General features: G+C 60.2%; 8 protein-coding genes across 8 annotated transcripts; 3 read left to right on the top strand and 5 right to left on the bottom strand.

Moving 5' to 3' along the window:
* Window positions 1-268: 268 nt before the first annotated feature.
* On the top strand, window positions 269-1,167 carry COLE_05826 (uncharacterized protein; the record flags this gene model as incomplete). The annotated part of the gene is made up of 2 exons (XM_018423934.2): window positions 269-638; window positions 770-1,167. The coding sequence occupies 2 exons, from the start codon at window positions 269-271 to the stop codon at window positions 1,165-1,167; spliced, it is 768 nt and encodes a 255-aa protein (XP_018276831.1).
* A 133-nt stretch (window positions 1,168-1,300) lies between these two features.
* On the bottom strand, window positions 1,301-4,110 carry COLE_05825 (uncharacterized protein; the record flags this gene model as incomplete). Its single annotated transcript, XM_018425014.1, has 2 exons — window positions 1,301-2,362; window positions 2,401-4,110. The coding sequence occupies 2 exons, from the start codon at window positions 4,108-4,110 to the stop codon at window positions 1,301-1,303; spliced, it is 2,772 nt and encodes a 923-aa protein (XP_018276832.1).
* Window positions 4,111-4,797: 687 nt separating this feature from the next.
* On the bottom strand, window positions 4,798-6,900 carry COLE_05824 (uncharacterized protein; the record flags this gene model as incomplete). Its single annotated transcript, XM_018423935.2, has 1 exon — window positions 4,798-6,900. The coding sequence occupies one exon, from the start codon at window positions 6,898-6,900 to the stop codon at window positions 4,798-4,800; it is 2,103 nt and encodes a 700-aa protein (XP_018276833.1).
* A 1,010-nt stretch (window positions 6,901-7,910) lies between these two features.
* On the bottom strand, window positions 7,911-10,307 carry COLE_05823 (uncharacterized protein; the record flags this gene model as incomplete). The annotated part of the gene is made up of 1 exon (XM_018423936.2): window positions 7,911-10,307. One exon carries the CDS (start codon window positions 10,305-10,307, stop codon window positions 7,911-7,913), a length of 2,397 nt encoding a protein of 798 aa, XP_018276834.1.
* A 347-nt stretch (window positions 10,308-10,654) lies between these two features.
* Window positions 10,655-13,331, bottom strand: COLE_05822 (uncharacterized protein; the record flags this gene model as incomplete). The annotated part of the gene is made up of 8 exons (XM_018426884.2): window positions 10,655-11,605; window positions 11,646-12,043; window positions 12,081-12,223; window positions 12,258-12,397; window positions 12,432-12,665; window positions 12,698-13,075; window positions 13,108-13,237; window positions 13,276-13,331. The coding sequence occupies 8 exons, from the start codon at window positions 13,329-13,331 to the stop codon at window positions 10,655-10,657; spliced, it is 2,430 nt and encodes an 809-aa protein (XP_018276835.1).
* A 4,555-nt stretch (window positions 13,332-17,886) lies between these two features.
* On the top strand, window positions 17,887-18,835 carry COLE_05821 (uncharacterized protein; the record flags this gene model as incomplete). The annotated part of the gene is made up of 2 exons (XM_018423937.2): window positions 17,887-18,165; window positions 18,209-18,835. 2 exons carry the CDS (start codon window positions 17,887-17,889, stop codon window positions 18,833-18,835), a joined length of 906 nt encoding a protein of 301 aa, XP_018276836.1.
* Window positions 18,836-19,401: 566 nt separating this feature from the next.
* Window positions 19,402-20,441, top strand: COLE_05820 (uncharacterized protein; the record flags this gene model as incomplete). The annotated part of the gene is made up of 3 exons (XM_018420479.2): window positions 19,402-19,572; window positions 19,635-19,971; window positions 20,041-20,441. 3 exons carry the CDS (start codon window positions 19,402-19,404, stop codon window positions 20,439-20,441), a joined length of 909 nt encoding a protein of 302 aa, XP_018276837.2.
* A 130-nt stretch (window positions 20,442-20,571) lies between these two features.
* Window positions 20,572-23,527, bottom strand: COLE_05819 (uncharacterized protein; the record flags this gene model as incomplete). Its single annotated transcript, XM_018423938.2, has 12 exons — window positions 20,572-21,338; window positions 21,384-21,519; window positions 21,555-21,738; window positions 21,775-22,166; window positions 22,220-22,405; window positions 22,440-22,531; window positions 22,574-22,688; window positions 22,720-22,872; window positions 22,910-23,115; window positions 23,150-23,320; window positions 23,357-23,382; window positions 23,415-23,527. 12 exons carry the CDS (start codon window positions 23,525-23,527, stop codon window positions 20,572-20,574), a joined length of 2,541 nt encoding a protein of 846 aa, XP_018276838.1.
* Between the last annotated feature and the right edge of the window lie 722 nt (window positions 23,528-24,249).

Raw genomic sequence — 24,249 nt, 5'->3', positions numbered from 1 at the left:
TGCGCTGCTCGATCTCAATGATGCGGAGGAGGTCTGAGGTAGTTGCGGCGCGGCGAGAGGAGGACGAGGATAATGAAGAGAAATCGGAGACGGACAAGGAGAGGAATGTTGAACGAGCCAGGATTGTTGTCGGACTTGAGTGACGTTGCTGAGAGGCACGTAATCACGTGGTCCTCCACCTCCCCCGCCTCCACTTTGACTCGACGCGACTTCTGACAAGACTGCCAACCTATCGACTTGACACCATCTCTGCCCATTACGTCTCGCCATGCAGGGGCGCGTCCGGCTCGTCCTTTTCGACGTGTTTGACACGCTCTGCACCCCCCGCCTGCCCGTGCACGAGCAGTATGCCGCCGAGGCGCGCAAGTTTGGCTTGCACGTCTCGCCGGAGCGCGTGCGCGCCGGCTTCCGCCCCGCCTTCAAGGAGATGAACGCTACGCATCCGCTGTATGGGAAGCACTCGACGCCACCGCTCACTCCCGAGAGCTGGTGGACGGGCCTGATTGTCAAGTGCATGGCGCATGCTGGTGCGAGCGAGACGGAGCTTGCGCGAATCGGGGACAAGCTCGGGGAATCGATCATGCGGCGATTTGAATCGTTGGAAGGCTACTGCGACTTTCCCGAGACGCTGGACGTTTGTGAGTCAACGAGCGCGTAGCGAGCAGCTCTGGGCGTGTGAACGGCCTGAGCGGGAAAGATGAGCCAAGGAAAGGGCAAGGGCGTGGGCGGTTCGCGATACTGTTCTCACCAATGACAACACTCACCCCAGTGCGCGGTCTGCGCGCCCTCGGCGTCCCGACTTCGGTCGTTTCCAATTCGGACCCCAGAATTTTTCTTACTCTCGACGCCCTCGAGATCGAGCCGCTCATTACATGTGGTCCTACACTCAGCTGGGATGTCGAGGCCGCTAAGCCCGACAGGCGCATTTACGAAGCAGCGTGCAAGGCATGCGGCGTAGACCCGGGGCCGGGCGTGATCATGGTCGGCGACGAGCTCGAAGCAGACTACCGCGGCTCCTTGGCCGCGGGGCTGGAGGGACGCCTCGTGCGCCGTGATGGCGAGTGGTCAGATGGCGCTGTGCGCCACGGCGTGGAAGACCTCGATGGTGTGCACGTCATCAGCAGTCTAAGCGACGTGCTTAGAGAGGTGAAGCGGCGGAACGCATAGAGTAGCTTGCAGTGTACTATATTGATCGGAGCGAAGCAAGAGAAGCACATCAGATGACTAGAGTCAAGAAGCATACATCTACACAATGATAGCGAAACCAAACCTGCTACACACCTCGAAGCGCTTTTCAGACTTACGCAGCACCAATACGCTTGATCGTCCGGCGCTCGCGCTCGCCAATAACCTGCACAACACCTTCGTCGCGCAGCGCTGCGACAGCCTCCGCAAACTCTGAGTGGTCGATTGGCACGCTACTTTGCCCTTCAAGCGCACGGATTGCAGCGCTCCATCGAATACCGCGGCCCCCGGCGTCGTCGGCAAGCTTAATGACCTCACGCTTCAGGTCGGCGCGTTGGCGGCGCGCCGTGGCACCTGCGCCCGTCGTGATCAGGTCCAGATCAATCTGACCCGTGAGAGGGTCTGTGGCGGACTCGCGCAGGGCGGCGCGAATGAGGCGGTTCGCCTCGCGCACATCCTCGAGCTCGACCGTGTCGCTGAAACGCATGCGCGCGTGTGCCTCTGAGAGTCGAATCATAGACTCAAGCTGGCGAGTTGTGGCCGTGATGCGGCGCTCCTGGCCTCGTGAGTCCTCGCCAGCCTTGCGCATCTCGACGTACGCCGCTACGAGCGCGTCGGATGCATCCTCCGTGAGGACAGGGTGGATCTTTTGCCGCGCGTACGTGATATACGCGGTTAGCTTGTCCACAGACAAGATATCTTCGCCTAGTGTCTCCGGCCGGTCCTCAAGATACAGTCCCACAAGATGAGCTGCAAGGCGCCGGTCGTTTACCTCATCCACCTTGTCGAGCACGAGGTAGAGCAAGTCGAAACGCGAGATAAGCGTGGGTGGGAGGTCGATGTTGGCTGGCACCGGCAGCTTCGGGTTGTACTTGGACCCGATAGGATTGGCGGCAGCGAGAATGGATGTCCGGGCGTTGAGAGTGGTGATGATACCAGCCTTGGCGATCGAGACAGTCTGCTGTTCCATGACTTCGTGCAAGACACTGCGCGTCGCGTCCGACATCTTGTCAAACTCGTCGATGCAGCATACACCACCATCAGACAGGACAAGCGCACCAGACTCGAGCACGAGCTGCTTCGAGTCGGGGTCACGAGTGACGTACGCCGTCAGACCGACTGCTGAGGAGCCCTTGCCTGAGGTGTATACACCGCGAGGTGCAATCTTATGAACGTACTGTTGTCAGTGTTTTGGCACTAAATAGTGGAACTTACCTGCAGAATCTGCGACTTGGAGGTACCCGGGTCACCGACCATGAGGACATTGATATCGCCACGATACCGAGGCCCGCCGCCACCGCCACCCGTGGCAATGCTCTTGTTTGTGCCGCCGAAAAGCTGCAGCAAAATACCCTTCTTGACGTCTTCCATTTCGTAGATACTCGGCGCCATGGAGCGCGCCAGCATGTCGTAGATGTCCGGATGGTGGGACAACTCGATGAGCTCCTGTTCCATCCTTTCGGCCGCGGAGTAGTTCATGTCCACATCGTTGTCGAGGTCCTCGGCGACGGTGCCCTGAAGGATCTCCATGTCGTCGTCTTCGCCACCGACGCCAACACCGCTTGGCTTGACCTTGCCGTCGCGTGTACTGGCGTCGTAGCCCATGCGGCCGACGTTGGTGCGCTTGATGTGCACGGTGTCGACATACGTCTTGAATAGCGCCTTGATGGAGCGCTGGCGCGGGTTGAGGCGTACCGGGATGCTGCGGAAGATACCAGACACGACAATGCGGTCACCGGGCTTGACTAAGTCGACCAGCTCGTCGTAGACGCAAAGTGACACCGTGTGCGGAGTCTGGCCATCGGGCACGGCATCAGGCGTTTCCTGGAGGCGGATCACCTGCTTGTTCATGAACTCGCAGCGGTTGTGAATGAGGATCATAGACGCCTCTGAGTTGCAAGCCTCGCGAGGGCAACGACGCGGCTCACGAATGCGGCCGCGATCAATGCCCACTGTGACAACATGCTGGCAGACGCAGCAGCGGAAGAACGCGGTCGACATGTTGGGAATGACAGGTGTTGCCCGAATGACAAGGCCCTTGACCACAATGAGTTTGTCGGTGTCGCCGGGATTCAAGTCGCGCATGTTGATGGCCTTCTCGCCGCCAAAGGGACGAACGCGGAAGGTCTTGTCCTCGCGGTGGTATTCCTCGTAGATGTCGCGGACCTGCTTCAAGTCTTCCCTCGAGGCGTCGCCGCGCCGGTACTTGCGCTCCACCTCCGCCACTTTCTCCTCAGCGATGTTCTGCATGATGTCGGCAAGCACAAGATCGAGTGCAGGAATGGTCTCCTGCGGATAGTTTATGCATGTCTTGTAGAGCTTCTTGCTGCGTGGCCATGAGAGGACGTTGAGCAGGTCGAGATTGAGGCATTCTTGGTCCGTGTCGTACATCTGCTGCAAGTAACCCTTGTATAGCGGCGAGTCCTCCTGCAAAGGTGTGAGGTTGTCGTACAGCGGTGTAGGAAGGGGAGCAACGCCGCCAGCTTCGAGGACCTCTTTGGCGAGCTGCTCATTGTAGTCGCGTCGGTACTTCGGCTTGAAACCCTCTAGAAACTCGCGGAACGAGTTCATCACCGACGCAATCGAGACATCTGTACCCCAGATGATCTTCTGGAACTCTTCATCGAACGGCTCGTCGTTACCCTGGCTATTCGCCCCTCCAGAGTAGGTACGGGTTGAGGCTGGCTCTCCGGTACGCTGCGCTCGAGGAGTGGAAGGGTCATCGGCAGCGTCAAGCTCTTCGGCTGTCATGCCCATAGGGTCGCGACGACGGGCCGCATACCGGCGATGAGAAGGCGTGGAGCCATGAATGTCTCCGCGACGACGACGCGTGGGAGTGGGTGCGCCGATATCCGAGGACTCTGAGGGAAGAAACAGTGGCTGCCGTGCCGAGCTCCGCGCAGCGTTTGGCCGACTTGAGGGCATCCGGCCCCCACCAGGAGATGAGGGAGGGAACTGGAGAGGAGACGTTCCGCGCTCAGTACCTCCCTGGCTGGCACCTGGGGTTGGTGCATCTGCGATGTTAGCTATGGGCAAGAAGGGCGCGCACCAGAGGAGGTGGGGAAGTTGAGCGGAGAAGCAGCAGCTGCAGCCGGGGTGCTAGATGCAGCTGCAGCGCGCCGGCCAGACCGCGGCGTGCGAGATGCACGCGGAGTCGACATGGTGATGAGGGGAACCGGGGATTGAGCCGGAGAGACGGAGATGAGAAGATGAGGGATGAGGGCAATGAGGGGCGAGGGGGAGTGATTGTCCTTGGTTGCTTTCCAGGCGGAACCAAACGCGTCCACGACGCGTCGCGTATTCATGAGCAAGGCCAATCAACCACACGTCATATTTGCAAGTCCTATCGTAAGCGTCCTTCAAGGATTCAATCGTTAGCCCCAAACACAGTAAAACCATACGCGCCCATACGCGCCATACGATTGATGAAGCTCACAACTACACTGATGGAAAACATGACGAAAATAAACAGCACTCGACGCACTTTCACCTATTAACCAAGATGCATATTATTCGTAAACTAACTATGGAACCAGACGCACGACAGAGCTACAGCGCTCATGTCACCTATGCTACACGGCGCAACTCAAACTCAGGTCAGGGCTAGACCAGCTAGCTGCTGCCGACCAGGTAGTTGTAGTTGTAAGCCGCGGGCGTGGTAGTGAACGAGTATAGGGCGCCCGAGTCGTACGTCGCGATGCGCTGGCCGCCGCGCTCGATCGCACCCCCGATCGAACCTGGGGCGAGCGGCATCTTGATCTTGCTGAGGCCGGCGGGGACATTGAAGGATATGGACGTGCCGCCCGATGTGAGGGTTGCTACTGCTGGGGCGGTGGCGAACACCACCGCGTATAGGTTGTCCTCTGTCCAGTCGTAACCGGCGGGGCGGCCGACGGGGTCGGGGGCGGTGGCGAGCGCGCTATGCGGACGCGCCCAGACGATGATCTGGTCCTTCTCAATCGGCGGGTACGAGCCCGTCTTATACGCCGTGGCGTAGTACTTTGTAATGGGGGCGAGAGCGGTGTGGTCGAACCCGTTAACCCACCGCTCCGAGGTGGCAGGCAGCGAGCCGCGAATCGGGCCGATGTAGCTGCTCTCTCCGTAGTCGTTCCACGTGAGAATCTCAGTCATCGTGCTGACGCCGCGCATGGCGATGATCTGCTCCCAGCGCGTGCAGTACAGCCAGTTGTCAGAGCGGTAGATCCAGTTCTTGTTCCAGCTGTTTGCGCCAAAGTGGGTGAAGAAGAATGGCGAGACAGCAGTCATGTATGCCCGACCGCCGAGGCCGAGGCGGAAGGCAGTGTCGGACGCAGTGTTGATGTCGTAGTTGCCCATTGGCCATGCGCTGTTCCAGTTGAACTCGCCGTCCATCCACAAGTGATTTGGGAACTGGTCGGGGCTCATAAACACAGACGGGATGAACGCGATCTTGACGCCAGCGCGCAGGAGGGGGTCAACGAAAGCCGTTTGCCATCCATCATTGGTACCCGTCCCGAACGTGCAGTCGGAACCGGCAAAGGTCGAAACCAGTACGTCGCCATTGAACTTGGCCTGCGCCGAAGAACCGGCGTGCTGTTGCACGACGTTGACGAGGCGCTCAGCGTCTGCGGACGTCCTGCACGGCAGGGACGTCATGTCAAGGCTAAGGAACATTTTGAATGAGCCACCCTGCGACTCTGAGATCCTGTAAGCCACCGCAGCCTGCTCTGTCTGCCAGCTCTCGATACCGATGTTGAGCGCAAAGCCGTCGATTGCCTGCGCGGCTGCAGCACTGATGTCGGCTTCCCAGTCGGACGAGCTGTAGCTGTACGTGTTACCGACCATGTGGTGGGCCCAGACAAGGTGCTGCTCATCAGACTGCGGGATGTCGGTCGACACAGGGACGACTCCGGAGGAGCTTGGAATGGGGCTGGAGGTGGCAGAGGTTGAGGAGGCCGAGGAGGTCAAGGGAGTCGAGGAGGCCAAGGTGGATGAAGGAGTCGAGGAGGTCAGGGTGGATGAAGGAGTCGAGGACGGGGAGACTATTGAGTCGGTCGGGGCTGCGCTGGCGGAGCTCGCCGTGCTGGCGGTGCTGGGGGAGGTCGAAAGAGACTGGCTTGAGGAGACCGCATCCGAAGGAGAGGGATTTGTCGATGAGAGGATCGAAGTCGAGGCTGAGTCCGAGGCCGGTGTTGAGGGTAATGACGATGATGTTGGCGAGGCGGATGGCAATGGGGCAACGGATGGCACCTGACCGCACGCCAAGCTCCCGTCACTTGTCGAGTTGAAGGTATACAGTGATAGATACCACGCATTGCCACAAGTCTCGCTTGGCTCGGCCGTGCAAGGCATGCTGCACCAATCGTCTGGGGCGTGCGTCCCGCCGTTCCCGGTGAAGCTATTGGCACAGTAGCATTCGCGGCCCCACTCGGTACCTGCGACGGCAAATCCTCGGCGGGCGCACTCATTGATGCAGAAGCTGGCGGAGTTGGAGTCGGAGCTGAACGCGAAGCCTTGCAGCAGTCGCTGGCCGTTGCTCTCAGATACGCACCCGGCGTAGCTCCATCCGGCGGGTAAGAGGGCGCGCTTCTCGAGCAGCGGCGGTGGCGGGGAGAGGCCAAGCACGTCGCCATAGTATGCCTCCCGCACAGCGGGGGCGGAGTGAGAGCGATAGAGGGCGGGCATGGGGGCCGGCGCAGCCAGTGCGCCGGAGAGGAATAGGGCGACCAGCGCCATCGTGAGAAGAGAAGAGGACCGTCAAGGTCGGAGCACCAGGCTCGAAGATTAGAGGGGGAAGTGGGAAGGGGGAGAGAAGAGATGCACAGTCGGTCTGCCTTTATTAGTGGTTGTGTGATGCCGGGGAGCATGCCTGAGGTGAGTGTCTCAGGCGTTCTGATGCCGGCGCCGACCGATGCTAGCCACCGCAGTGGTGAGTGGCGGCGAGTGGCGTCCAGGGCTCAGCCATGCGGCAGCTGGGCGCCAGCTCGGGCGGTACGCCGCGGTTTTGCGGGAAACCACGTCATGCCGGCGAGGGCCGACTGAATTGGATTGTCCGATGGATGGCCGCAGCATCCTCGGCTCCGGTAAACGGGCCCAGTCCCTGGGATATTCATGAGCACCTGCGATGGATGGAGCGGGATGGAAAACGAGTGAGCCAACGGATTCGCGAAGCTGCACAGGGCAGAAAAGAAATCACGCCCGTCGGGCGGCTTACGACCGTGCGGATTGGCCTGGAGGCGTGTTATGGTCCTGACGATATAATATGGCGCTCCAGGGCTTATTCCAGGAGAAGGAGACGGTAAATTCAGCAGCGCAGGCTCGGTACTGCGGCGGCGAACTGCAGCTCAACGTCGACGCCACATCGGCGTGTCCGTTGGGAGTGGCAGGGTAGGCGGCGCTGTTTGTGTTTTTGTCTGATATCAGCCAGTCTTCAGCTTGCGTAACCACTGTGATGAGATCCGGGAGGGCATTTGGAGGATGAGGTTTGTCAGAGTTCACTCTCCTTCGGAAGAGCAGTTGATCCCGTCCAGTCAGCAGTCTAGCTCATGTCAGCCGACTACTAGTAAAGCCCTCGCGCTCTTGTCAGTCACCTTCTAGTAAGTCCTCGCGCTTGCTTATGTGCTCAAAAACATGTACAAAGCTGCATGTGGGTTTGCTGTTGTTGTGACACTATGCGGAATGGAGAAAGGAGTCTAGATACTACACATGATACGGCGTTTGTTGTGATTTTTTCTTCAGCCTAGGCACTATGCGTCAAGGTCGCTGGTGGCGTCCGTCGTGTCACCCGTGAGGATCCAATCGTCATCATCATCGTCACTTTCGCCCCGCTCACGACGGGCCTTGACCTCGGCCCACTTGGCGTCGCGACCTTTCTCCAGGTCGTTGAGCGCGCCCTCGATCTCCTTGACGACGGCCTTACGACGGTTCCGCACGGCCTTGTCGCCGTGGCTCTGCACGCCGTCAACGGCGAGCAGGAGCTGCATGAGACTGTGTGCCTGAGCGTGGTATGCGTGGTTGTTACGCGTGTACAGGAGCGGAGGTTGGGTAGCGTCGGCAAGGGATGGCGAGAACGAGAGTGTGCGGGGGAACTTGAACTTCGCGCACGTCGCCTTGAGCTGCTGCGAGATCGCGTTCAACTTCTGGACAGACTCCTCGGCCTCGGGAGAGGAGGGCTGCGCGTCCTTCGTCTTCTTGTCGGACTTGGACTGGAAGGCGGGCGCGTCAGCGCGCAGCTCAGAGTGAGGCTTGGCTGCGACCTCTTCGGCGATCTCGCGGTGGGCCGCAATGTCGGTCTTTGATGCCTCTGAGGGGATGGCCTCCTGCTGCTCTTCCCGAGCGTCGATCTTCTCCTGACTCTCGGTGGTGGGATGGGGGGCATGGAGCTGCGAAGTACCCGCGGCGACAGCCTGTTCAGCCACCGAGCGGTGCTCGTCGACAACCGACTGCGGCTCATTCTCAGGGATGGCCTCCTCGCGGGCCTCCTGTGCGCTCACATTTGCGTCGGCAACCTCGTGCTCAACAGCAGCCCCCGCGGCCGCGGCCTGGGCGTAGACGTCGTGGTGGACAACAGTGTCGTTGGGGCTGGCGCCGAGAGGAATTCCGGCGGCGTCCTTGTCGTCCTGGGCGGTGGCGAACTTCTTGGCGCGGCGCTGCTCCCGACGCTCCTTAGCGGCGCGCTTTTTAGCGAGAGCGCGCTCGCGGCGGGTACGCTGGCGGTGGGCGGCGCAAGGCATGCCATCCGGACCGTGGACGCAAGGAGTGCGCGTCTCGGGGTTGCACTCGCACTGGTCCTCCTCACACATGGCGGCCTCCATCTGCGAGAGAATATCGCGAAGGTAGGGCGGCAGGTTCTGGTAACTGCTCAGAGTCGAAGTGAAGGGGGCCTCCTCGTCGGGCTCGCGAGAAGCCTGGCGGTGACGCTCCTCCTTGTCCTTGGGCGGGGCAGGGGCGTCGCGCTCGGCCGTGAGCTGAGTGGGCGGTGTAGGCTGTGCGGTGTTGGCCGGGGTCACAGTCGGTGCAGCAGACTTGGCGTTCTTGTCATTCTCGGCAGGCAGAACCGCCCAGCCAGACTCATTGGTAATCTTGGCCTTCGGCTCGTCCTGGGTGTCGACGGAGGTTTTGGGGGTCTGGTACTCCGAGTCCGACTCGGACTCGGACTCGGGCACAAACTCAAGACCGTACTGTCCGAGGAATGCGTTGAGGTCTTCCACTGCGTTGCCGACAAGCTGCTGCGAAGCCTTGAGATTGCTGCGCTCGCCCTCGGCGGCGGGGGCGACGTTGAGGCCAAGGAACTGGTTGAGAAGCTCGTTCAAGTCCTCAGGGAGCTCAGCGTCGTCCTTCCGAGCGGCGGGCTGGGCGGTAGCGGGGGCGGTCTGAGGGGGCGAAGTGGCGGCCTTAGCCTCATCGGCGGGCATTGAGGGCTCAGCCTTGGTCTGAGGGGTTTCCTTCTTGGGCTTGGGGACGGGCGGCTCCTCGGTAGGCTCGGTAGCCAGGTTGAAGCCGAACAGCTGACCAAGAAGGGCGTTGATGCCGTCGAGGTCGACCTCGTCGTGAGGCTGCAGAGTCGTTTCCGGCCGAGGTGCGAAAGCGGCCGGCTGCTGAACCTTGGCAAGGGGCGAAGGAGAAAAAGGTGCGGCAATCTGGCACTGGGGAGCCTGAGTCGGGAGGCTGCGCTGCGAGCGCTGACGGTGCTCGCCTAGGGCGCGGGCGTAAGCCTCGGCGGCGGCGGTCTGGCGGCGGCGTTCGGCTTCGATGGCGGCCTGGACTTGCTGAGCCTGGTGGGCCTGAAGTGCCTGCTGGAAGGCGGCCTCACGCTGGCGCTCGCGCTCAAGTGCTTCGCGGATGGCACGTTCACGACGGGCGGCCTGGATGAGAGCGTTGTGGCGCTCAGCAGCGGCGCGAAGAGCCTCCTCGCGCTCAGCTTGCGCACGCTGCCGCTCCTTGGCTTCGAGCGCCATTGCGGCCTCGGCGGCCTCGCGGCGGCGACGGACGCTCTGGAGATAGGCGAGGGCCTGGCGTTCCTCGAGTGCGAGTTGCTCAGCGCTGGCCGAAGCGGCGGGGACTGGCGTCTGCGGCTGGCGACCGGCCTGTTGAGGGTAGTAGTAGCCCTGGGGGATAACGTAGGGGTGGCCGTAGTAAGACATGATGGGCCGTGATGATGAGTGTGCTGAGGAGAAAGTAGCGTGAGAACGAGTCTTTATACGGAAAGCGAGTGCATTGTGTACGGTGTGCGAGTGAACGCTTACGAGCCATGGTGATGGAGAAGCCACTCGAAGGTGCGCTGACGTCATGATCCGCGCAATCTCCAGGCACTTCCACCCAACCGAGCCGCCACCGAACATCAGAGGTTGATCGGGGAAATTCCACAAAACCCTACAACCTTCCATATTCCTTACCCAGTGGCCCCTGTCCGTCGGCCATCACAACAGCGTCCCGTCCATGGTCACTAAGCACCGCGTCTGACAAACGCGTTACAAGGATGCATACAAGGTTACAGGTGCACGCCGAGAGGGTCGCTGCCGACGGCCATGCGGGGACTGGTGGCCGTGCTGCCTGCGCCCGAGCCAGGGGAGCCTCGAAAGATGGCCGATCGCCGTCGCGACTCACGGGCGTGGTCGAGTGGGATCGCCTCGACGCCAAGACCTGCCAGCGGATCCATGTCCTGTGGAGGCGAGGGAGACGTCGGCGGTGAAACCACCCGCGCGGCATGCCTGACAGGGACGGATGACGCGTCCAAGTGGCTGGACAGGCGCGTAGCTGGGTTTGCGCCAAAAGACGGGCGCGGATGGTGAAGCGTGCGCGTAAGGCCTGGCGCAGGTTGGTCGGGTCGGTTCGAGAGATGTAGTTGGGGCCTCGTTCTATCTGGTGGCGTAGGGAGATTGCTGCTGTTTGCCATGCGTGCTGTAGACTTGGCCTTAGGTGTAACTTGCGCTTCCTCCGTCCTGGGCGGTGAGAGAGATGGCAATGGTGGCGGTAGTGACGCAACCGATGGAGGTTCGATGGGCGTCGGCTGTTCACTAGAGGAGCGGCTGCGGGACGCGTCGAGCGCGTCATTCCACGCCCAATCTTTGACGAGGTCATCTACTTCCTGGCCTGCAGCCTCCAGCAGCGTGTCTCGGACACGATTCAGGCCAGTCCACGCCTCGGCGGCCTCTGGTCCCTCCTCCCCCTCGCGCAGCACGCTCATCCACTCAGTCATTGCCTTGCCCATGCTCAGCATGGCTAACCGAACCTCGGCAAGCTGACGCTCTGCGTCGCGCAATGACTTGGCTGACGAGATTGACTCTGTGTCGTCGCTGTGCTCCTTCTGGAACACGGGGCGCGGAAGCGCAGATGCTGTCGACGGAATTGATGAGTATGGCCCTGGCGTATTGGTGTTTGGGGTTTGTGAGGGAGAGAAGTTGAGGAATGAGTAAGCCGATGTGCTGTCAGGGAGGGAGCTCTGCACGGTCAGCGCACAGCGCACTCAAGTTACCACTTACCCTCAGGTCATTGACAGTCGACAAGAATGCTTTATCCAGCCCGGCTTTCTGGGCGCGCTCAAATAGCCCCTGTGCAAGCCCTTGCATCCCTGCTCGTGCTTTGCCACGCGTCGCAGACCCAGGACGCGGCGAGGGAGACGTCCCACTACCGAGATGGTATGAGTTAGGGGTCGTCGCGTCGGGGTCGATCGGGTTGTCAGCAATGTCGGGGCCGCCAGCTTTAACGCCGAGTATTTCGTGGTTTTGCATCACAACCTCGGCGCCTGACGCGGATGTACGGTTTGCGCGCAGGATTTTGGCCTGTGAAAGAATGAGAGCTGGTTTGAAGGGGTACGTTTTGGATGGTGATGGATAGTGCAGGAGGTGGGTGAGCAATGTTGGATAGTCGGCATGAATGACTAGGAGTGAGCTCGACAAGGAGGTATTCGGACTTACGTTCATTGCGGATTAAGAGAAGCATTGCCAGGCAGACATAATCTAGAATGCCGAGAGTTGGGTCCTCGGCAAACATGCCATCCCACAGACGGAGCGCCTCTGGAAACGGCAGTTCTCGTGTGAGGATAAGACGGATCCAGCGGCTGCTGTCAGCGGAATATATCGGGTCAAGCTCACATGGCCCATATTTGAGGCTCGACACCCTCACTCTCGAGCCGCTCCCATAGCTGGGGGTCGACGCGTCTCAGTAGGCCTTGGATGTGGACACAGCGGGTGATGATGGGGGCCACAGGTCCGGCCGCGGCTGCCTGTCGCGGCTCAAGTCAGCGCCTGCACCGCGGGGGAGCGTACCCTGCCTTCCTCAGCTCGCCACTCGTAGAAGGCTTTTGCAGGCTTCATGATCTGCAGAAAGAGCTGGAACGCGTCATGTTCTGTGTAGGCGCGGTCAAGGGTGGAGATCATTGCCTCGTCGCGCACCGCGGTCGGGGTGGTGAGGAGTGGGGACGGTCGCGCCCTCCCTGGCTCAGCAACGACCGAGTCACGGTCCACCGTCACAAGGCACACCGCCAGCAACTCGTGCATGCCCTAAACGTCAGCCACGCAACGACATCGCATACCTGTCGGTATCCGACATCGGGGTTAGTGATGGAGAACAGGAAGAGCATGGTGGTGAGGGCGCGCCGAACATGCTCCTGCGAGAAGTAGGGGATGTCGGGGAAGGTGCGGTCGACGTCCTGGCGGATCGTGGCGCGGAGTTCGATGTGGGCGAACCATGTCTTCCATGGTGAGCCTCCGTCGAGACTCAACGGGTCGATCCACGCCGTCTTCGGCGATGAGGTTGCGTACCCCTCGCCACCAGTGCAGTCGGCAGCCCAGCGTCCATCCGGCGCAACTAGAAAGCGTTCGCGCAGGTCTTCATAGCTTCTGCGCGCGGCGGCCAGCGCTGGAGGGAAGAGGTCAAGGTCATCCGGGGGAGGGAGGAGTCCGAGGTAGAACTGCCATCAGATGTGCTCGGACAACGGCTCACCCTCCAATACACGGAGCGCAGAATAACGCCGCCGTCGTCCCCGGCCGGCCCTAAACCCGCACCACTGGCCTCCGCCTTGAGAGAGCTCGCACTGAGCATTGGGTCGGAGAAGAGGGCCCTCCACGCCACCCTTGGGTTAGCTGGAACGGCCAGATCTCGTTCCCTCACTGTATCTCGGCCGCGGCGGGGCGGATAAACGCGCCTGCATCATCCTGAGACGCCATGGGGGGGTCGGCGATGATGTCTGAATCGGTGTCTTGGAGGCAGCTGGCAGAATGAGGCGCGTGTTGACGCCTGAGCACACTGAGCGTCTCGGGACGTGCACCGGTCCCACTCAAGTCACGTGATGATAACGTGGGTATCACATACCTCTTTGGGTGGCGGCAGAGTCAACGACGTCACCGCCATTGGATTGGGCGGCGTGCAATCGACTACCCAACGTCAAAGAAACAGACTAACGTTCGGCGCTCTCTCAATCTCCCATCGCATTCACTCTGCCTTCCACTCCATCTTGCACTCTTTCCTCGCCGCCCCCAATGCTTCGCACTCACCATCGTACTCGCTACCATCGCCACCCACTCCCTACGCCACTCACACGCGGCAGATCCGTGCATGCTTCCAGACTCACAGCTGACCCACAATCGCAGTCGCGATCGCGCGATGCCCACCATCACAGTCTCTCCGTCGGCCACACTCGGGGGCACTCGGCGCACCGCAGACTCCGGTACAGCTAGCCGCGCCGAGTCATGTGACTTTGCAGCGCCACCGATCATCACGAGGCAGCGAGGCGTCTTCTGGGCCTCAACAGTCCGAGGTTGTTGCAGGGAACAAGCTCAGCGGTCCGTGCAGCGGCGTCAATGGCTGTATTGTCGGCGGCGCCACCGAACAGGCCGTGCGAACAGGCACCGTCGTCCGTCATCTTGCGCCATGTCCCCTGTGAGCTACGAGCTACTTGATCGGAGCCGCCGGGGAAGGGGCGGAGGGAATCGGCTGATCAACTACCAAGCACCTGATATCCAGCTGACACCGGGTTGATGGTGAAGCCCCCGGTGAAGCCCTCCACCTCTCTTCCAATGATGGAAGGCTGTTAGACGCTCATGATTCGCAAGGTGGACAGCGTGAGCGAATCCCACTCGGTCTCTTCCTTGAGAGGAACTGACGTGATGAAACTCATCCGGACCTTGATAAAACTCATCCAGCTCGTGACGAGGTGCCAACCATATGTTAATCAGGCTCACCTCACTAGCCAGATCAGCGGGGCCATGAGACCGATGCGCCCTGCATTGCATGCATGACAGCGACGCACGGCAATACCAATGTTGCGGGCCCGCTGTGCTCCTGCCGGCGGCCCGGAGAGGAGACCCCGCTTGCATTCCTCCGGCGAGATTAGCCATTCCGCAGGCGACACCTAACTAATATCAAGATTGCAACATGACGCCTCAACATACCAAACATCCCTAACAGATGTTGCGCAACACTGCCACCTGGCCAGTCAACAGCGACACCCGGCTCGGGCGTCAGGCATGCCCCAGGAATGTAGGAGGCTCATGCGCCACGCACATTGGGAAGCGGTATGAGCGTCGCGAGTCTGAGCGCGTCGGACTGCAGGAGTCAACAGTAGATGCCCTGGCCACCACTTCTCTGGTGTCTCTCTCTTCCTCGCGCGTCCTTTGGTTTCCGTGCCCCAAGGCCGACCATCGCCGATGCACGCGGATAGCATGCAGCCCGCAACTTCCCGCCGCGGTGGAGCGATTGGGAACAGAGGCGGGTCACAATGCGCGGATCTTGATGCTCCGCGCTCCGGCTTTCGGCTGCTCCTTGCTCCTTGCTCCATTCTACAATCTCCTACCCCCTCCGACGTGCGGGGTACCCCTTGGCGAGCGCGGGGGGAGGGGAACATTACTGCTACTACTCGCCCGGATCCACGGGATTCACGGGACCCACAGCATGGACGGCGGATGTAGCTCATGCCGGATTGAGGCAGCTGCACAGACGAGCGCAACTCAATTTCTGGCACGGCCAGCTAACTGTGCGCTGTTCTCTGCCACTTTGGGGCTACGGGTCACTGATTTGGTATGCTTACGAATATCGTCACCCCGCAGCCCCTCGGGTGGCCCATGCCCTGCCACGTCCGCGTACCTCACCACCCTTGCGCGACATTGAACCTTTAACCTATTTCTCGCTGAGTCATTGGTGGTAACCGAGAAGTCTCTCCGGTGCACAATTCTACCGCCCATGGTACGACGTCGGACTCCCAATGAGCACGCTTGAAGGGGATCGAGGATGGACAGAGCACATGCCGCCGGGCCGCGGCCAGTCTTTCCTGGGTGTCCAAGCTCTCGCACCCCGCCTACCTCTCCTTCCCTCCCTCCCTCCCTCCCTCCCCTCTCTTCCTCCCCTCCCTCCTCTCATTCCTGCAATCCTGCATCCCCGGTATCCTGCATCGCTGGCGGCACTCAAGCCAAGAGCGGACAGTGATTATGTACCTAGATCTGGAGGCCTGGAGGCTTGGGCACCCGAATGGAGGCGCGGGCTGAGAACGTGGGCGGAGGGACTTGGAGATAGTCGGGGGAACGGGGCGCCAAGGGCGCAGTGGGAACAAGCGCGAGAAGCGCACCGACCAAGGCTGTGACTGTGGTGATTGCCTGGGGGCTCGAGGTGGAAGTTGGAACAGGAATGGCAGAGAAGGAGAAGGAGAAGCTCTCCCAGACTCCCCATCAGCTGCTTCAGGCTCCGATCCGCTCATTCCAGGACTGCAGGATATTCCGCATCTCCAGGACAATGTGCCAGGACATGGCACATTACAAAGTTACACCGCCGAGACGCGTCGCGCATTCAATAGTGGCAGTAGAGCCGAATCGAGGGCGCCAGACCAGAGGCGAGATTATTGCACCCACACCAGAGAATGAAGGGATCTCTTTCACGCCAGCGGTCCGAGCACGATCAAGGTGTGGTTGCGCGTTGGTGTGGCGCCCTCTGTCCATTTCGCCCAATCCGCCAAAACCACCTGGGTGCGTTGCTGCCTCACTCATTCTCGCCTCTAGCTGGGGCCAAACATTCATCTTCGCTCGCCCTCATAAGACCCGAAGGCGCATCCATCCTCGCTCGCCCCCCATCCTTTCCTCTCATCGCTACACTCGTGTGCGTCCCCCAAAGCCACCATCGCTCTTCCATCCCCTCTCCCCCCCTTCTGTTCCGCTACACCATCACACACTCCTGGCTTTCGCCTCCATCTCGCTCGCGAATCTCTCAGCTCTTAAGCCCCCCATCCGCACCCCCGAAGTTGTATATACTCCGGCAACCCCGGGGTTTCAAGCGTGCCATCTTACATCGGTGCCATATACCGCACACGCATACACGACGTGCACCGACAGCCACCGAACTCGACCACACCCTTTTTTACTGCTCGCCAACTTAGGCAGAGTATCGAACGACCTCACGGACGCATACCATCTACACGTCTTTTTCAGTCAAGCCAGGCTACACAGTACCCAGTGGGCGTTAGCTCAATTCAAGTTGTTCCAGGCTCCGCCTGTGTCACAAACAACTCATTCACATTCACCTCTCCATTTGTCTTACCACATCTTCCCACCACACCCTTTCCTACATATAACCATTGTGCTCCCCACATCGCTTCTCATCTTGCAACTTTACAAGAACCCCACGCCGTGAGTCGACTCTTTCACACATCTTCCCGTTGTTCTCTCTCGCCGCTCCCACCGCCACCGGCATGTGTGTCTCCTCCCATGCCCCCAGCGGGTCACACTATCGCACATGCCATGCATTGTGGCGACGAGTCGATTTTGCGGGGAAACCATCACGAAAGCCCCGACGCCACACTACATATCCACCGCAGGGCCTGCAGTACCTTTGGAGGCTGTGCGATGGCAACATGGGGGTTTGGGTCGATGGGAGGAGTAGTCGGGAGGATGACAGGTGACTGGCGTGTGTCGACGTTCGGAGCAACGACGACGACGCGCATCCCAGTATTTGGAGTCCCACGCACCCCACACCCCACGCGCGGATACATTGTGCTGACCAGGTTGATTGGTTTCCCTCTCGTCTCATCACTCCCTCCATCTCCATCTCCCGCACCCCCCGACCCTATCCTCGTACTCTTCTCCCCGGTAGTTACAATGGCTCCGTCCATCGCAAAGACCCGTGCGGGCCGCACGACCTCGTCGTTCCGTTCCCGCAAGAACAGTATGTCCAAGTCGAACGGAGCTCGCGGGCGCAAGACCCGCTCAATCCGTCCCGGGACTTGCGCCAACTGCGGCTGCACTGAGGTAAGTCCTGCCAACAAGACATCTCCGCACGTACCGCCTATACCCATCCATTCATCCCAGCGGACCCGCCACATCCGCCTGCATCGCATTACCTCCGATCTCACAATAACAGCACTCACACTAGAAACACACCAACCTCTGGCGCAGTGACCGTGGTGGTGCTCACGGCAAGAGCGATGGTGATCGCCCCATGCTCTGCAACGCCTGCGGGCTCTGGGTAAGTCAACTACTTTCCATTCCTTCAGTCCCCCAAATTCCATGTCCCACTGTGGAGGCTAGAGGGACTAGCGGGGCGATACGATCAACCCTGGGAAAGAGACGCTGACATGCTTAGCTTGCCGAAAAGGGATTCCACCGCCCTAAGGAGCAGTGGAAGTGGCGCAAGAGAGCCCACGAAGACGCTCAAGAGGCACGCAATGCCGCCATAGAGGCTGGGGCCGATCCCGAGTCGGTCCCCCTTGACGTGTTCTTGCCCGACACGTATGCGCCCGTCATGCCTATTGCATCAGTCCGCCGCACATCAAGTGCATCGGAGACGCTCCCCCCGCCCCGCGCCAACACCCCCCAGACTGACACCCGGCCCACCAAGATGCCAATCACTCCGTCACCACGGCTCCGTCATCAGCGCCGCCCATCGGCGATTATCACCAAGAGACCTGCGCCAACCGTCTCTTTCCCTGCTGGACCCGTCGACGTCGAGCTCCCGGCCGTCGAGGAGGATCAACACACTGCCGCCAAGGCTCTTATGGGTCTGTGCTCCAAGGCGTGGGAGGTGAGTCGAGATATCCAATCACGGACGATGCTAACTGCAGCAGAAGGGCCGCAGTCCAACCCTCCCACCCACCCCCACGTCGCCCGTGCATTGGCGCCTGTTGAAGGGCGACCTCCCTTCGCCATCGTGGATCGGCCGTCGTACGCGTCCTCCGGCGGTTGTGCCTCCCCCTGCTGGTTTCCACAGCAGCCCGCGTACCCTCACTTACGACGTCGATCTGCCCTTCGAGGCTGGTGCCACACCCTCCCTCCCCGTTCCTCAGCAGACGGGTTACCGTGGCCTCGCTGCTTCCTACTTCGAGGGCAGCGTTATCGAGCGCCGCAACAAGGTTTCAAGTCCGCCGTCGCAGCCGGTATGCGATCCGTGGGCTCCTCACTACTCCGCCCGCCGCAACTCAACCATCTCATTCTCATCGGCATCTTCTAGCGTTCTCCTCACGCCGCCGGCCGAGACTGTGTCGTTCACCGAGCCGTTCGCTCCCTCCACTCTGGAGAAGCTCTCCCTCGGCCCCTCGTTTGAGGATTCGTACCACCCTCCTTGTCACCCGGCCTACACTACGAGCGCCGCGCAGGCGTACTCGCACGAGTACCGCTATCAACAGTTTGTGAGCGCGTACAAGCCCCAGCCCTTGCGCAGGTATCAGCCGGACTACCCCGCGCAGGGTCGCTAGCCCCACGGGCCGCTCGGCCCATTACCCTCACGTCCTGTACGAATCACCCACGCACCAACGCACCAACGCAACATGCAAAGACACGATCACTAAGCTATATGCCAGTCAAGCCCCATCAGCAACAATGGCCAGTCAAAATACCCTGTTACCCCGTCCACTGTCCGCCCAGTTGTACCGGACTCTGCAGCGTCTCATCACGCTTGCCACCTTCATGTTTCGCACTTGTATTGAGTTATGAAAATTTCGATGCCCCTGGTGCTACCGTCTACTTGGCGACCCAGAATCTGATGGGAAGTCGCATCGGGCATGTCGCGTCCGGAACGACTGGGCATCGGCAACGTCCGACCGTGGTACAGCCGGGATTCGGCTCGGGTATGGTGTTTTTGCTTTCCGCTCCATCCAACTTGATCTGTATCTTCACCACATATCGACTTCACCGTTCATTCTCCCCCTGCCACCCCCGCCCTCGCGACATGTCCCTCGAGATGAAGGACCACATCAAGAATCCAGACGACATGCATGTCCCGCACCCGGACCATGTGCCGATTCCGACCGACCGCGCTATGATGGACGCGCGCAAGATCAACCCGATGGACGCGGCGCACGTCATGGACTTCGGCAACCTCGCGCTTGGCCACCCCGACGCCTCGCACAAGCATGTGTGGCTCGTCGACCTCGCCGTGAACGTGTACGGCCTGGAGGAGATCAAAGACAGCACGCGTCCCATCTCGGTGGTGGTGAGTGGCACAGTCGGCGTCGCGCGTCGATTCACGACCGTATCTGTATCCGCTCACGCCAGATGCTCGCGCATGGGTGGGCAAACAAGGCCAAGCAGATGGCGGCGATGGCGTCGGGTCTGGTGGGCGAGTCGCTGCGCCTGGCGCGCGAAGGCGGGCGCGAGACGACGCACGACCTTCTCGTCGTCACTCTCGACCAGCGTAACCACGGCGACCGTAGGCGCAACCCCGACGGCCTCTCGACTTACCGCCACCCCATGCGGCCCGCGGACATGCTCACAGTCGTCACAGGTGGCGTGCATGACTACCAGCTCGTAATGGACTTCCTCGCGTCCTACCTCTTCCCGCTCGACGAGCGTGTTATCACGCGCTGGATGGCAAGCGGCGTCAGCATGGGCGGTGAGTCTCGAGTTTGGTCTCTGGCTTCGTCCAGCGCCGGACTGGCTGCAGCCTCGTCACTAACACCAGGTCACGTTGCATGGCGTCTGCTGCGCGACGATCCGCGCGTGCGTGTCGGCGTGCCCATCGTCTCCATTCCGCCAGAGCGCCTCGGCACACTCCTGACCATCGCTAGCGAGCGCGAGGGCACGCTCGGCACCCCCGCCAAGCCATACCCGGCCAGCTTGAGGCGCGTGTACGAGCGCGCCACTCCGCCCGGCGCGTACATGGGCAAGAAGATTCTCTGTCTGTACGGTGAGGTCGACGCCATGGTGCCGTATGCCCTCGGCGCGCAGGCCCTCAAGGGCATCATGGAGGAATATCCGGGCGATGTCCAGTTCTGGATCCAGCAGGAGCGGGGACACGTGTGCACGCCCGAGATGGTGGAGCGCGCTGCCCTGTGGCTTTGGCGCTGGGGTACGAGTGCGTAACGACGTGAGCGCATGGTGGACCGGTGGTGGGAGGCAGGGTAGGCGCTTCAAGTTGGTGTACAAAGCACTATCATGAAACCTTGATACACTTAGAAATTACAGCCATGCATGTCTAGAATCTACGACACGATCACCCGCTCCGTCTTCCCTCGTCACTCATCTCAAACCCATACGTATCGCGACTGACACGGATATTGCCAGGTCGCGCGCTCCGCACACGCGAGATCACCTCGTTGACTACGCCCACTCCACGCGTCTGCGCCCACACCAGCCCATCCTCGAGAAGGCCCTCGAGCTGCCGGCCGGCTGGGTCCGGCGTCGGCGTCCATTCCCCCCACGAGCCTGCCCGCTGGTGGCCCGTACTAGCCGCAGCGGCGGCAGCCACCTCCTGTGCAGCCTTCTCGCCCGCCTCGTGTCGCAGCAGATCCTTGATCGTGACCATGCCAGCGAGTTGACCCTCGTGGTTGACAAGGATGACGCGGGGTCCCATGCGGCGGAAGAGCTGAAGCACGATCTCGAGCGGCATCTTAGGCGGTACGTTGAGCGGAATCTCGTCAACATACTGCCCAAAGTCGACGGTGGTCACCTCTGAGCCGAAGGCGGCTTCGGGGACCACAATGTCGGGGTGCGGCAGCAGTCCTGAATCGTCACCCCGCGCGTCGACAAACTGCGAGAAGGTGCAGAGAGCATTGGGAGAAAGCTTGTAGATCCGCCTCGCGCGGTCGAGCGCGTACCGCAGGTCGTTCTTCCGGATGAAGCCCTTTATTGTGCGCTTCGTGGAAGACTGAACCACTGGGTAGCCCTGGTAGTCGGTGCTCTGAACAATCTCGTTCAGCTCGGCAAGTGAGATCCCATCAGAGGGCATGACGACGATGTCCTTGCGCATGATGTGGGAGACTGATATCAGCACAGCTGTTCATGGTGTGCGTCACAGACACTTACTGGGCTCAAGCAAAGATTTGCCAGATTCAGCGTCTTCCTTCTCCAAGAACGGGTAGCCGTTGAAGCGGATCATTTGGTCTGCGATGCCTCCCTTGCCAATCTGATCGCTGACAGCTTTAGTGACGAGAACGACGATCTGGTGTCAGCGTCTGTGATTGCATCTGGACTCACCATAGTAGGTAGGATGTAGGTCAACGCGCCGGTAAGCTCGAACATGATGACAACGACAGTGACAGTTAGGCCAGTAATGCCCCCAAGCGTCGACGCAGCGCCAAGGAACGCATATGTTCCCGGCGTGATGCACGGCTGGTCAGGTAGACAGGCTGCTGCAAACCACGGAGCCTTGGGGTTCGACCTGCGGTGAGCTCTAAGTTGAAAGGAGGCCACTCACTGCTGTATAGCCTTGACGATGATGCCGACCATCCGGCCAAAAGTCGCACCTACAGCCATGGACGGTACAAAGATACCGGCGGGCACCTTGGCACCGTACGTGACAATGATGAATCCGATGCGGAGGATCGTAGCTATGAGAAGCGAATTTACGTTGCTCCATTGTGAGGAGGCCTGGCAGAGACCATCGGTGTCGCCACCGCCCTCGCACTCTCGGAAGAGGATGGACATCATCTCCGTCATATCGATGCGCAGGAAGCGATTAAGGTAAGAGATGAAACCCGTTATAGTCGCAAGAATGACAGCCTCGGCTACGCCGTGAGCGGCAAGATGCCTCCGACGGAACGCGGCAACTTGAATATTGAACTTGGACACGAACGCGCCGTAGCAGCCCTATCGATTAGCCGACTGGCAACATGGGTTCTGAGACTCCGAACTAGACTCACCCCAAAGATACCGATAATGATGTACGCTGGGATCTCGAAGTAATGCCAATCGCGGTCGTACGAGACCTGGAACAAGACAAGCTTGCCAGTCCGGAAGGGATCGACTGAGGCAAGGGTGAAAGTCGCGACCAAGGCGCAGACGAAGCTGCGCCACATTGTTCTTGTGGAAAATGCCTGGTTCATTTCCTGAAGTCAGTGTCAGACGTAGATGAAACCTCACCTCAATAGAGAAGAGCACACCACCAATGGGGGAGCCGAAAGCAACAGCAACACCAGCGGCGCTGGATGCTGTTAAGATCTCGCGCATTTTTACTTCTGGTCAATGGGGCCAGAGGCATGGCAGACGGGACTCACACTGGCTGTCACGATATCGTGGGAATAGTCGAGCGACCACATTACCAACGGCGCACGCAACATGTACGGAGGGACCTTCTTTGCCAACTGCAAGACCGGATCCGATGGCGAGTGGCTGCAGTTAGTGACGCCGGCGTTGCTCTCACCAGAGTCATAGCCTTGAGGATGAGCGTCTCGAGCCCGAGATATCCTTTGATGATAAACCCTCCAAGAATGCACTTGATCTCGGAGATACCTGAGCCGGCGGCATATGGTGCGAAGCTGCGGACGAGGTATGCGGCTGTGAATGCGAACATAGCCTGAGGTCAGCTCCGCACGCTGATCATGTGAGCTCACAGCATACAGGACATAAGCGATCCACGGGAACGGCTGGAACAGACCCCAACGGTTCCACTCCTCGCAGCTCTCGCCCTCATCTGATACTTCGAGACAGCAAAACTTGCGGCTGAGCCACCAGCCGGTCGAGCACCGCCCAAGTTTGAGATCGGCGAGCCACGCCGTCATGATTGACATTAATGCAGCGCTCAGCCCGATTCCGATGCCTGGGATTAGATCTCAATCAGACGCGAGGCGTACCAGTCAAAGTAATGATGACATAGCTCTCTCCTTCGCGCAGGGCGCGCATGAGAAGGCGCCATAGCCACCCCGGTGCGCCGTCAAGATTATTCAGGCGATCCCTCAGACTCCCAGGTCTGGGCTGGCGATGTGAGCGCGGATGCCGCTCGCGCAGCGAGTCCTGGATCCAATCTAAGATCAGCTTGGTGCTTTGCAACCTTTGCTCACCAACTGTGCTGAAGTCGTCATATCGCCTGAGGTCAGCAGGGAAGGAAGCGCCACGCACTTGACATGTTGCTGTTCGAGCTCCTCGGCGGTCGGGGGCTGTGGAGAGCGGGCGCGGATGACCATGGGGACCGCTTCCTCGTCGCGCCCATGGGCGCCTGGAGAGTAAGACATGGCGGGCCCCGTGGGAAAGATTGAGTGAGCAAGGAGAAGATGGAGATGTGGAGATGGTGATGTCGGCCAAAGTTGGAAGAGCTTGCTGTCTGCAGGCTCGTGCGTGGACCCAGCTTCGGCAGGCACCGAGTGACTGAGTGACGATCACTGCCGCTAGCGCTAAAGGTGGAGGTGTGTGATGACACGTGGTTTGGGTGGCGTGGCCTGTGAGCCGAGGACGGCGGAACCTAAAGTGCCACACAATGGATACGCCGCGCTGATTGGCTGTACAGAGTGTGCCTCGAACGCTTGTCGTCGGCCTCGCCACTCTCGCCCTTCTCTTGCCCAGCTCGCCCCTAAGCACCCTAGCCCGATTTCCTAATGGCTGCACCAATTGAGCGCAGACTCTTCTGACTGATCTGGCCTCCATCATCATCCTCTCCTTCAACACCTCACACTCTTCCATCAACTCACATATCCTGCATCACCCTCTCGCTGCTCACAGACGCACTTGCAGACCAGGTCTCTCCTCCTCGTAGTGTGCAATACACGGCGCGTACAATTGGGTCTTGTGTCGTTCTGTAGTTTCCGACCCCACCTAGACTGAACCCCGTGGTACAGTGACGCTCAGTCACCAATCTTCTTCCTCCCCATCCAGACCTTCACATCCTCATTACTCTCCTCCGTCCACTCTCTGTTTCCATTATCGACGCATGGCCGCCAACGTGGAAGCAATAATTCAG

Source organism: Cutaneotrichosporon oleaginosum (genome assembly GCF_008065305.1).
Source record: "Cutaneotrichosporon oleaginosum strain ATCC 20508 chromosome Unknown ATCC20508_contig05, whole genome shotgun sequence".
Taxonomy (NCBI): Eukaryota; Fungi; Basidiomycota; class Tremellomycetes; order Trichosporonales; family Trichosporonaceae; genus Cutaneotrichosporon; species Cutaneotrichosporon oleaginosum.
This window is presented reverse-complemented; position numbering and strand designations above follow the sequence as displayed.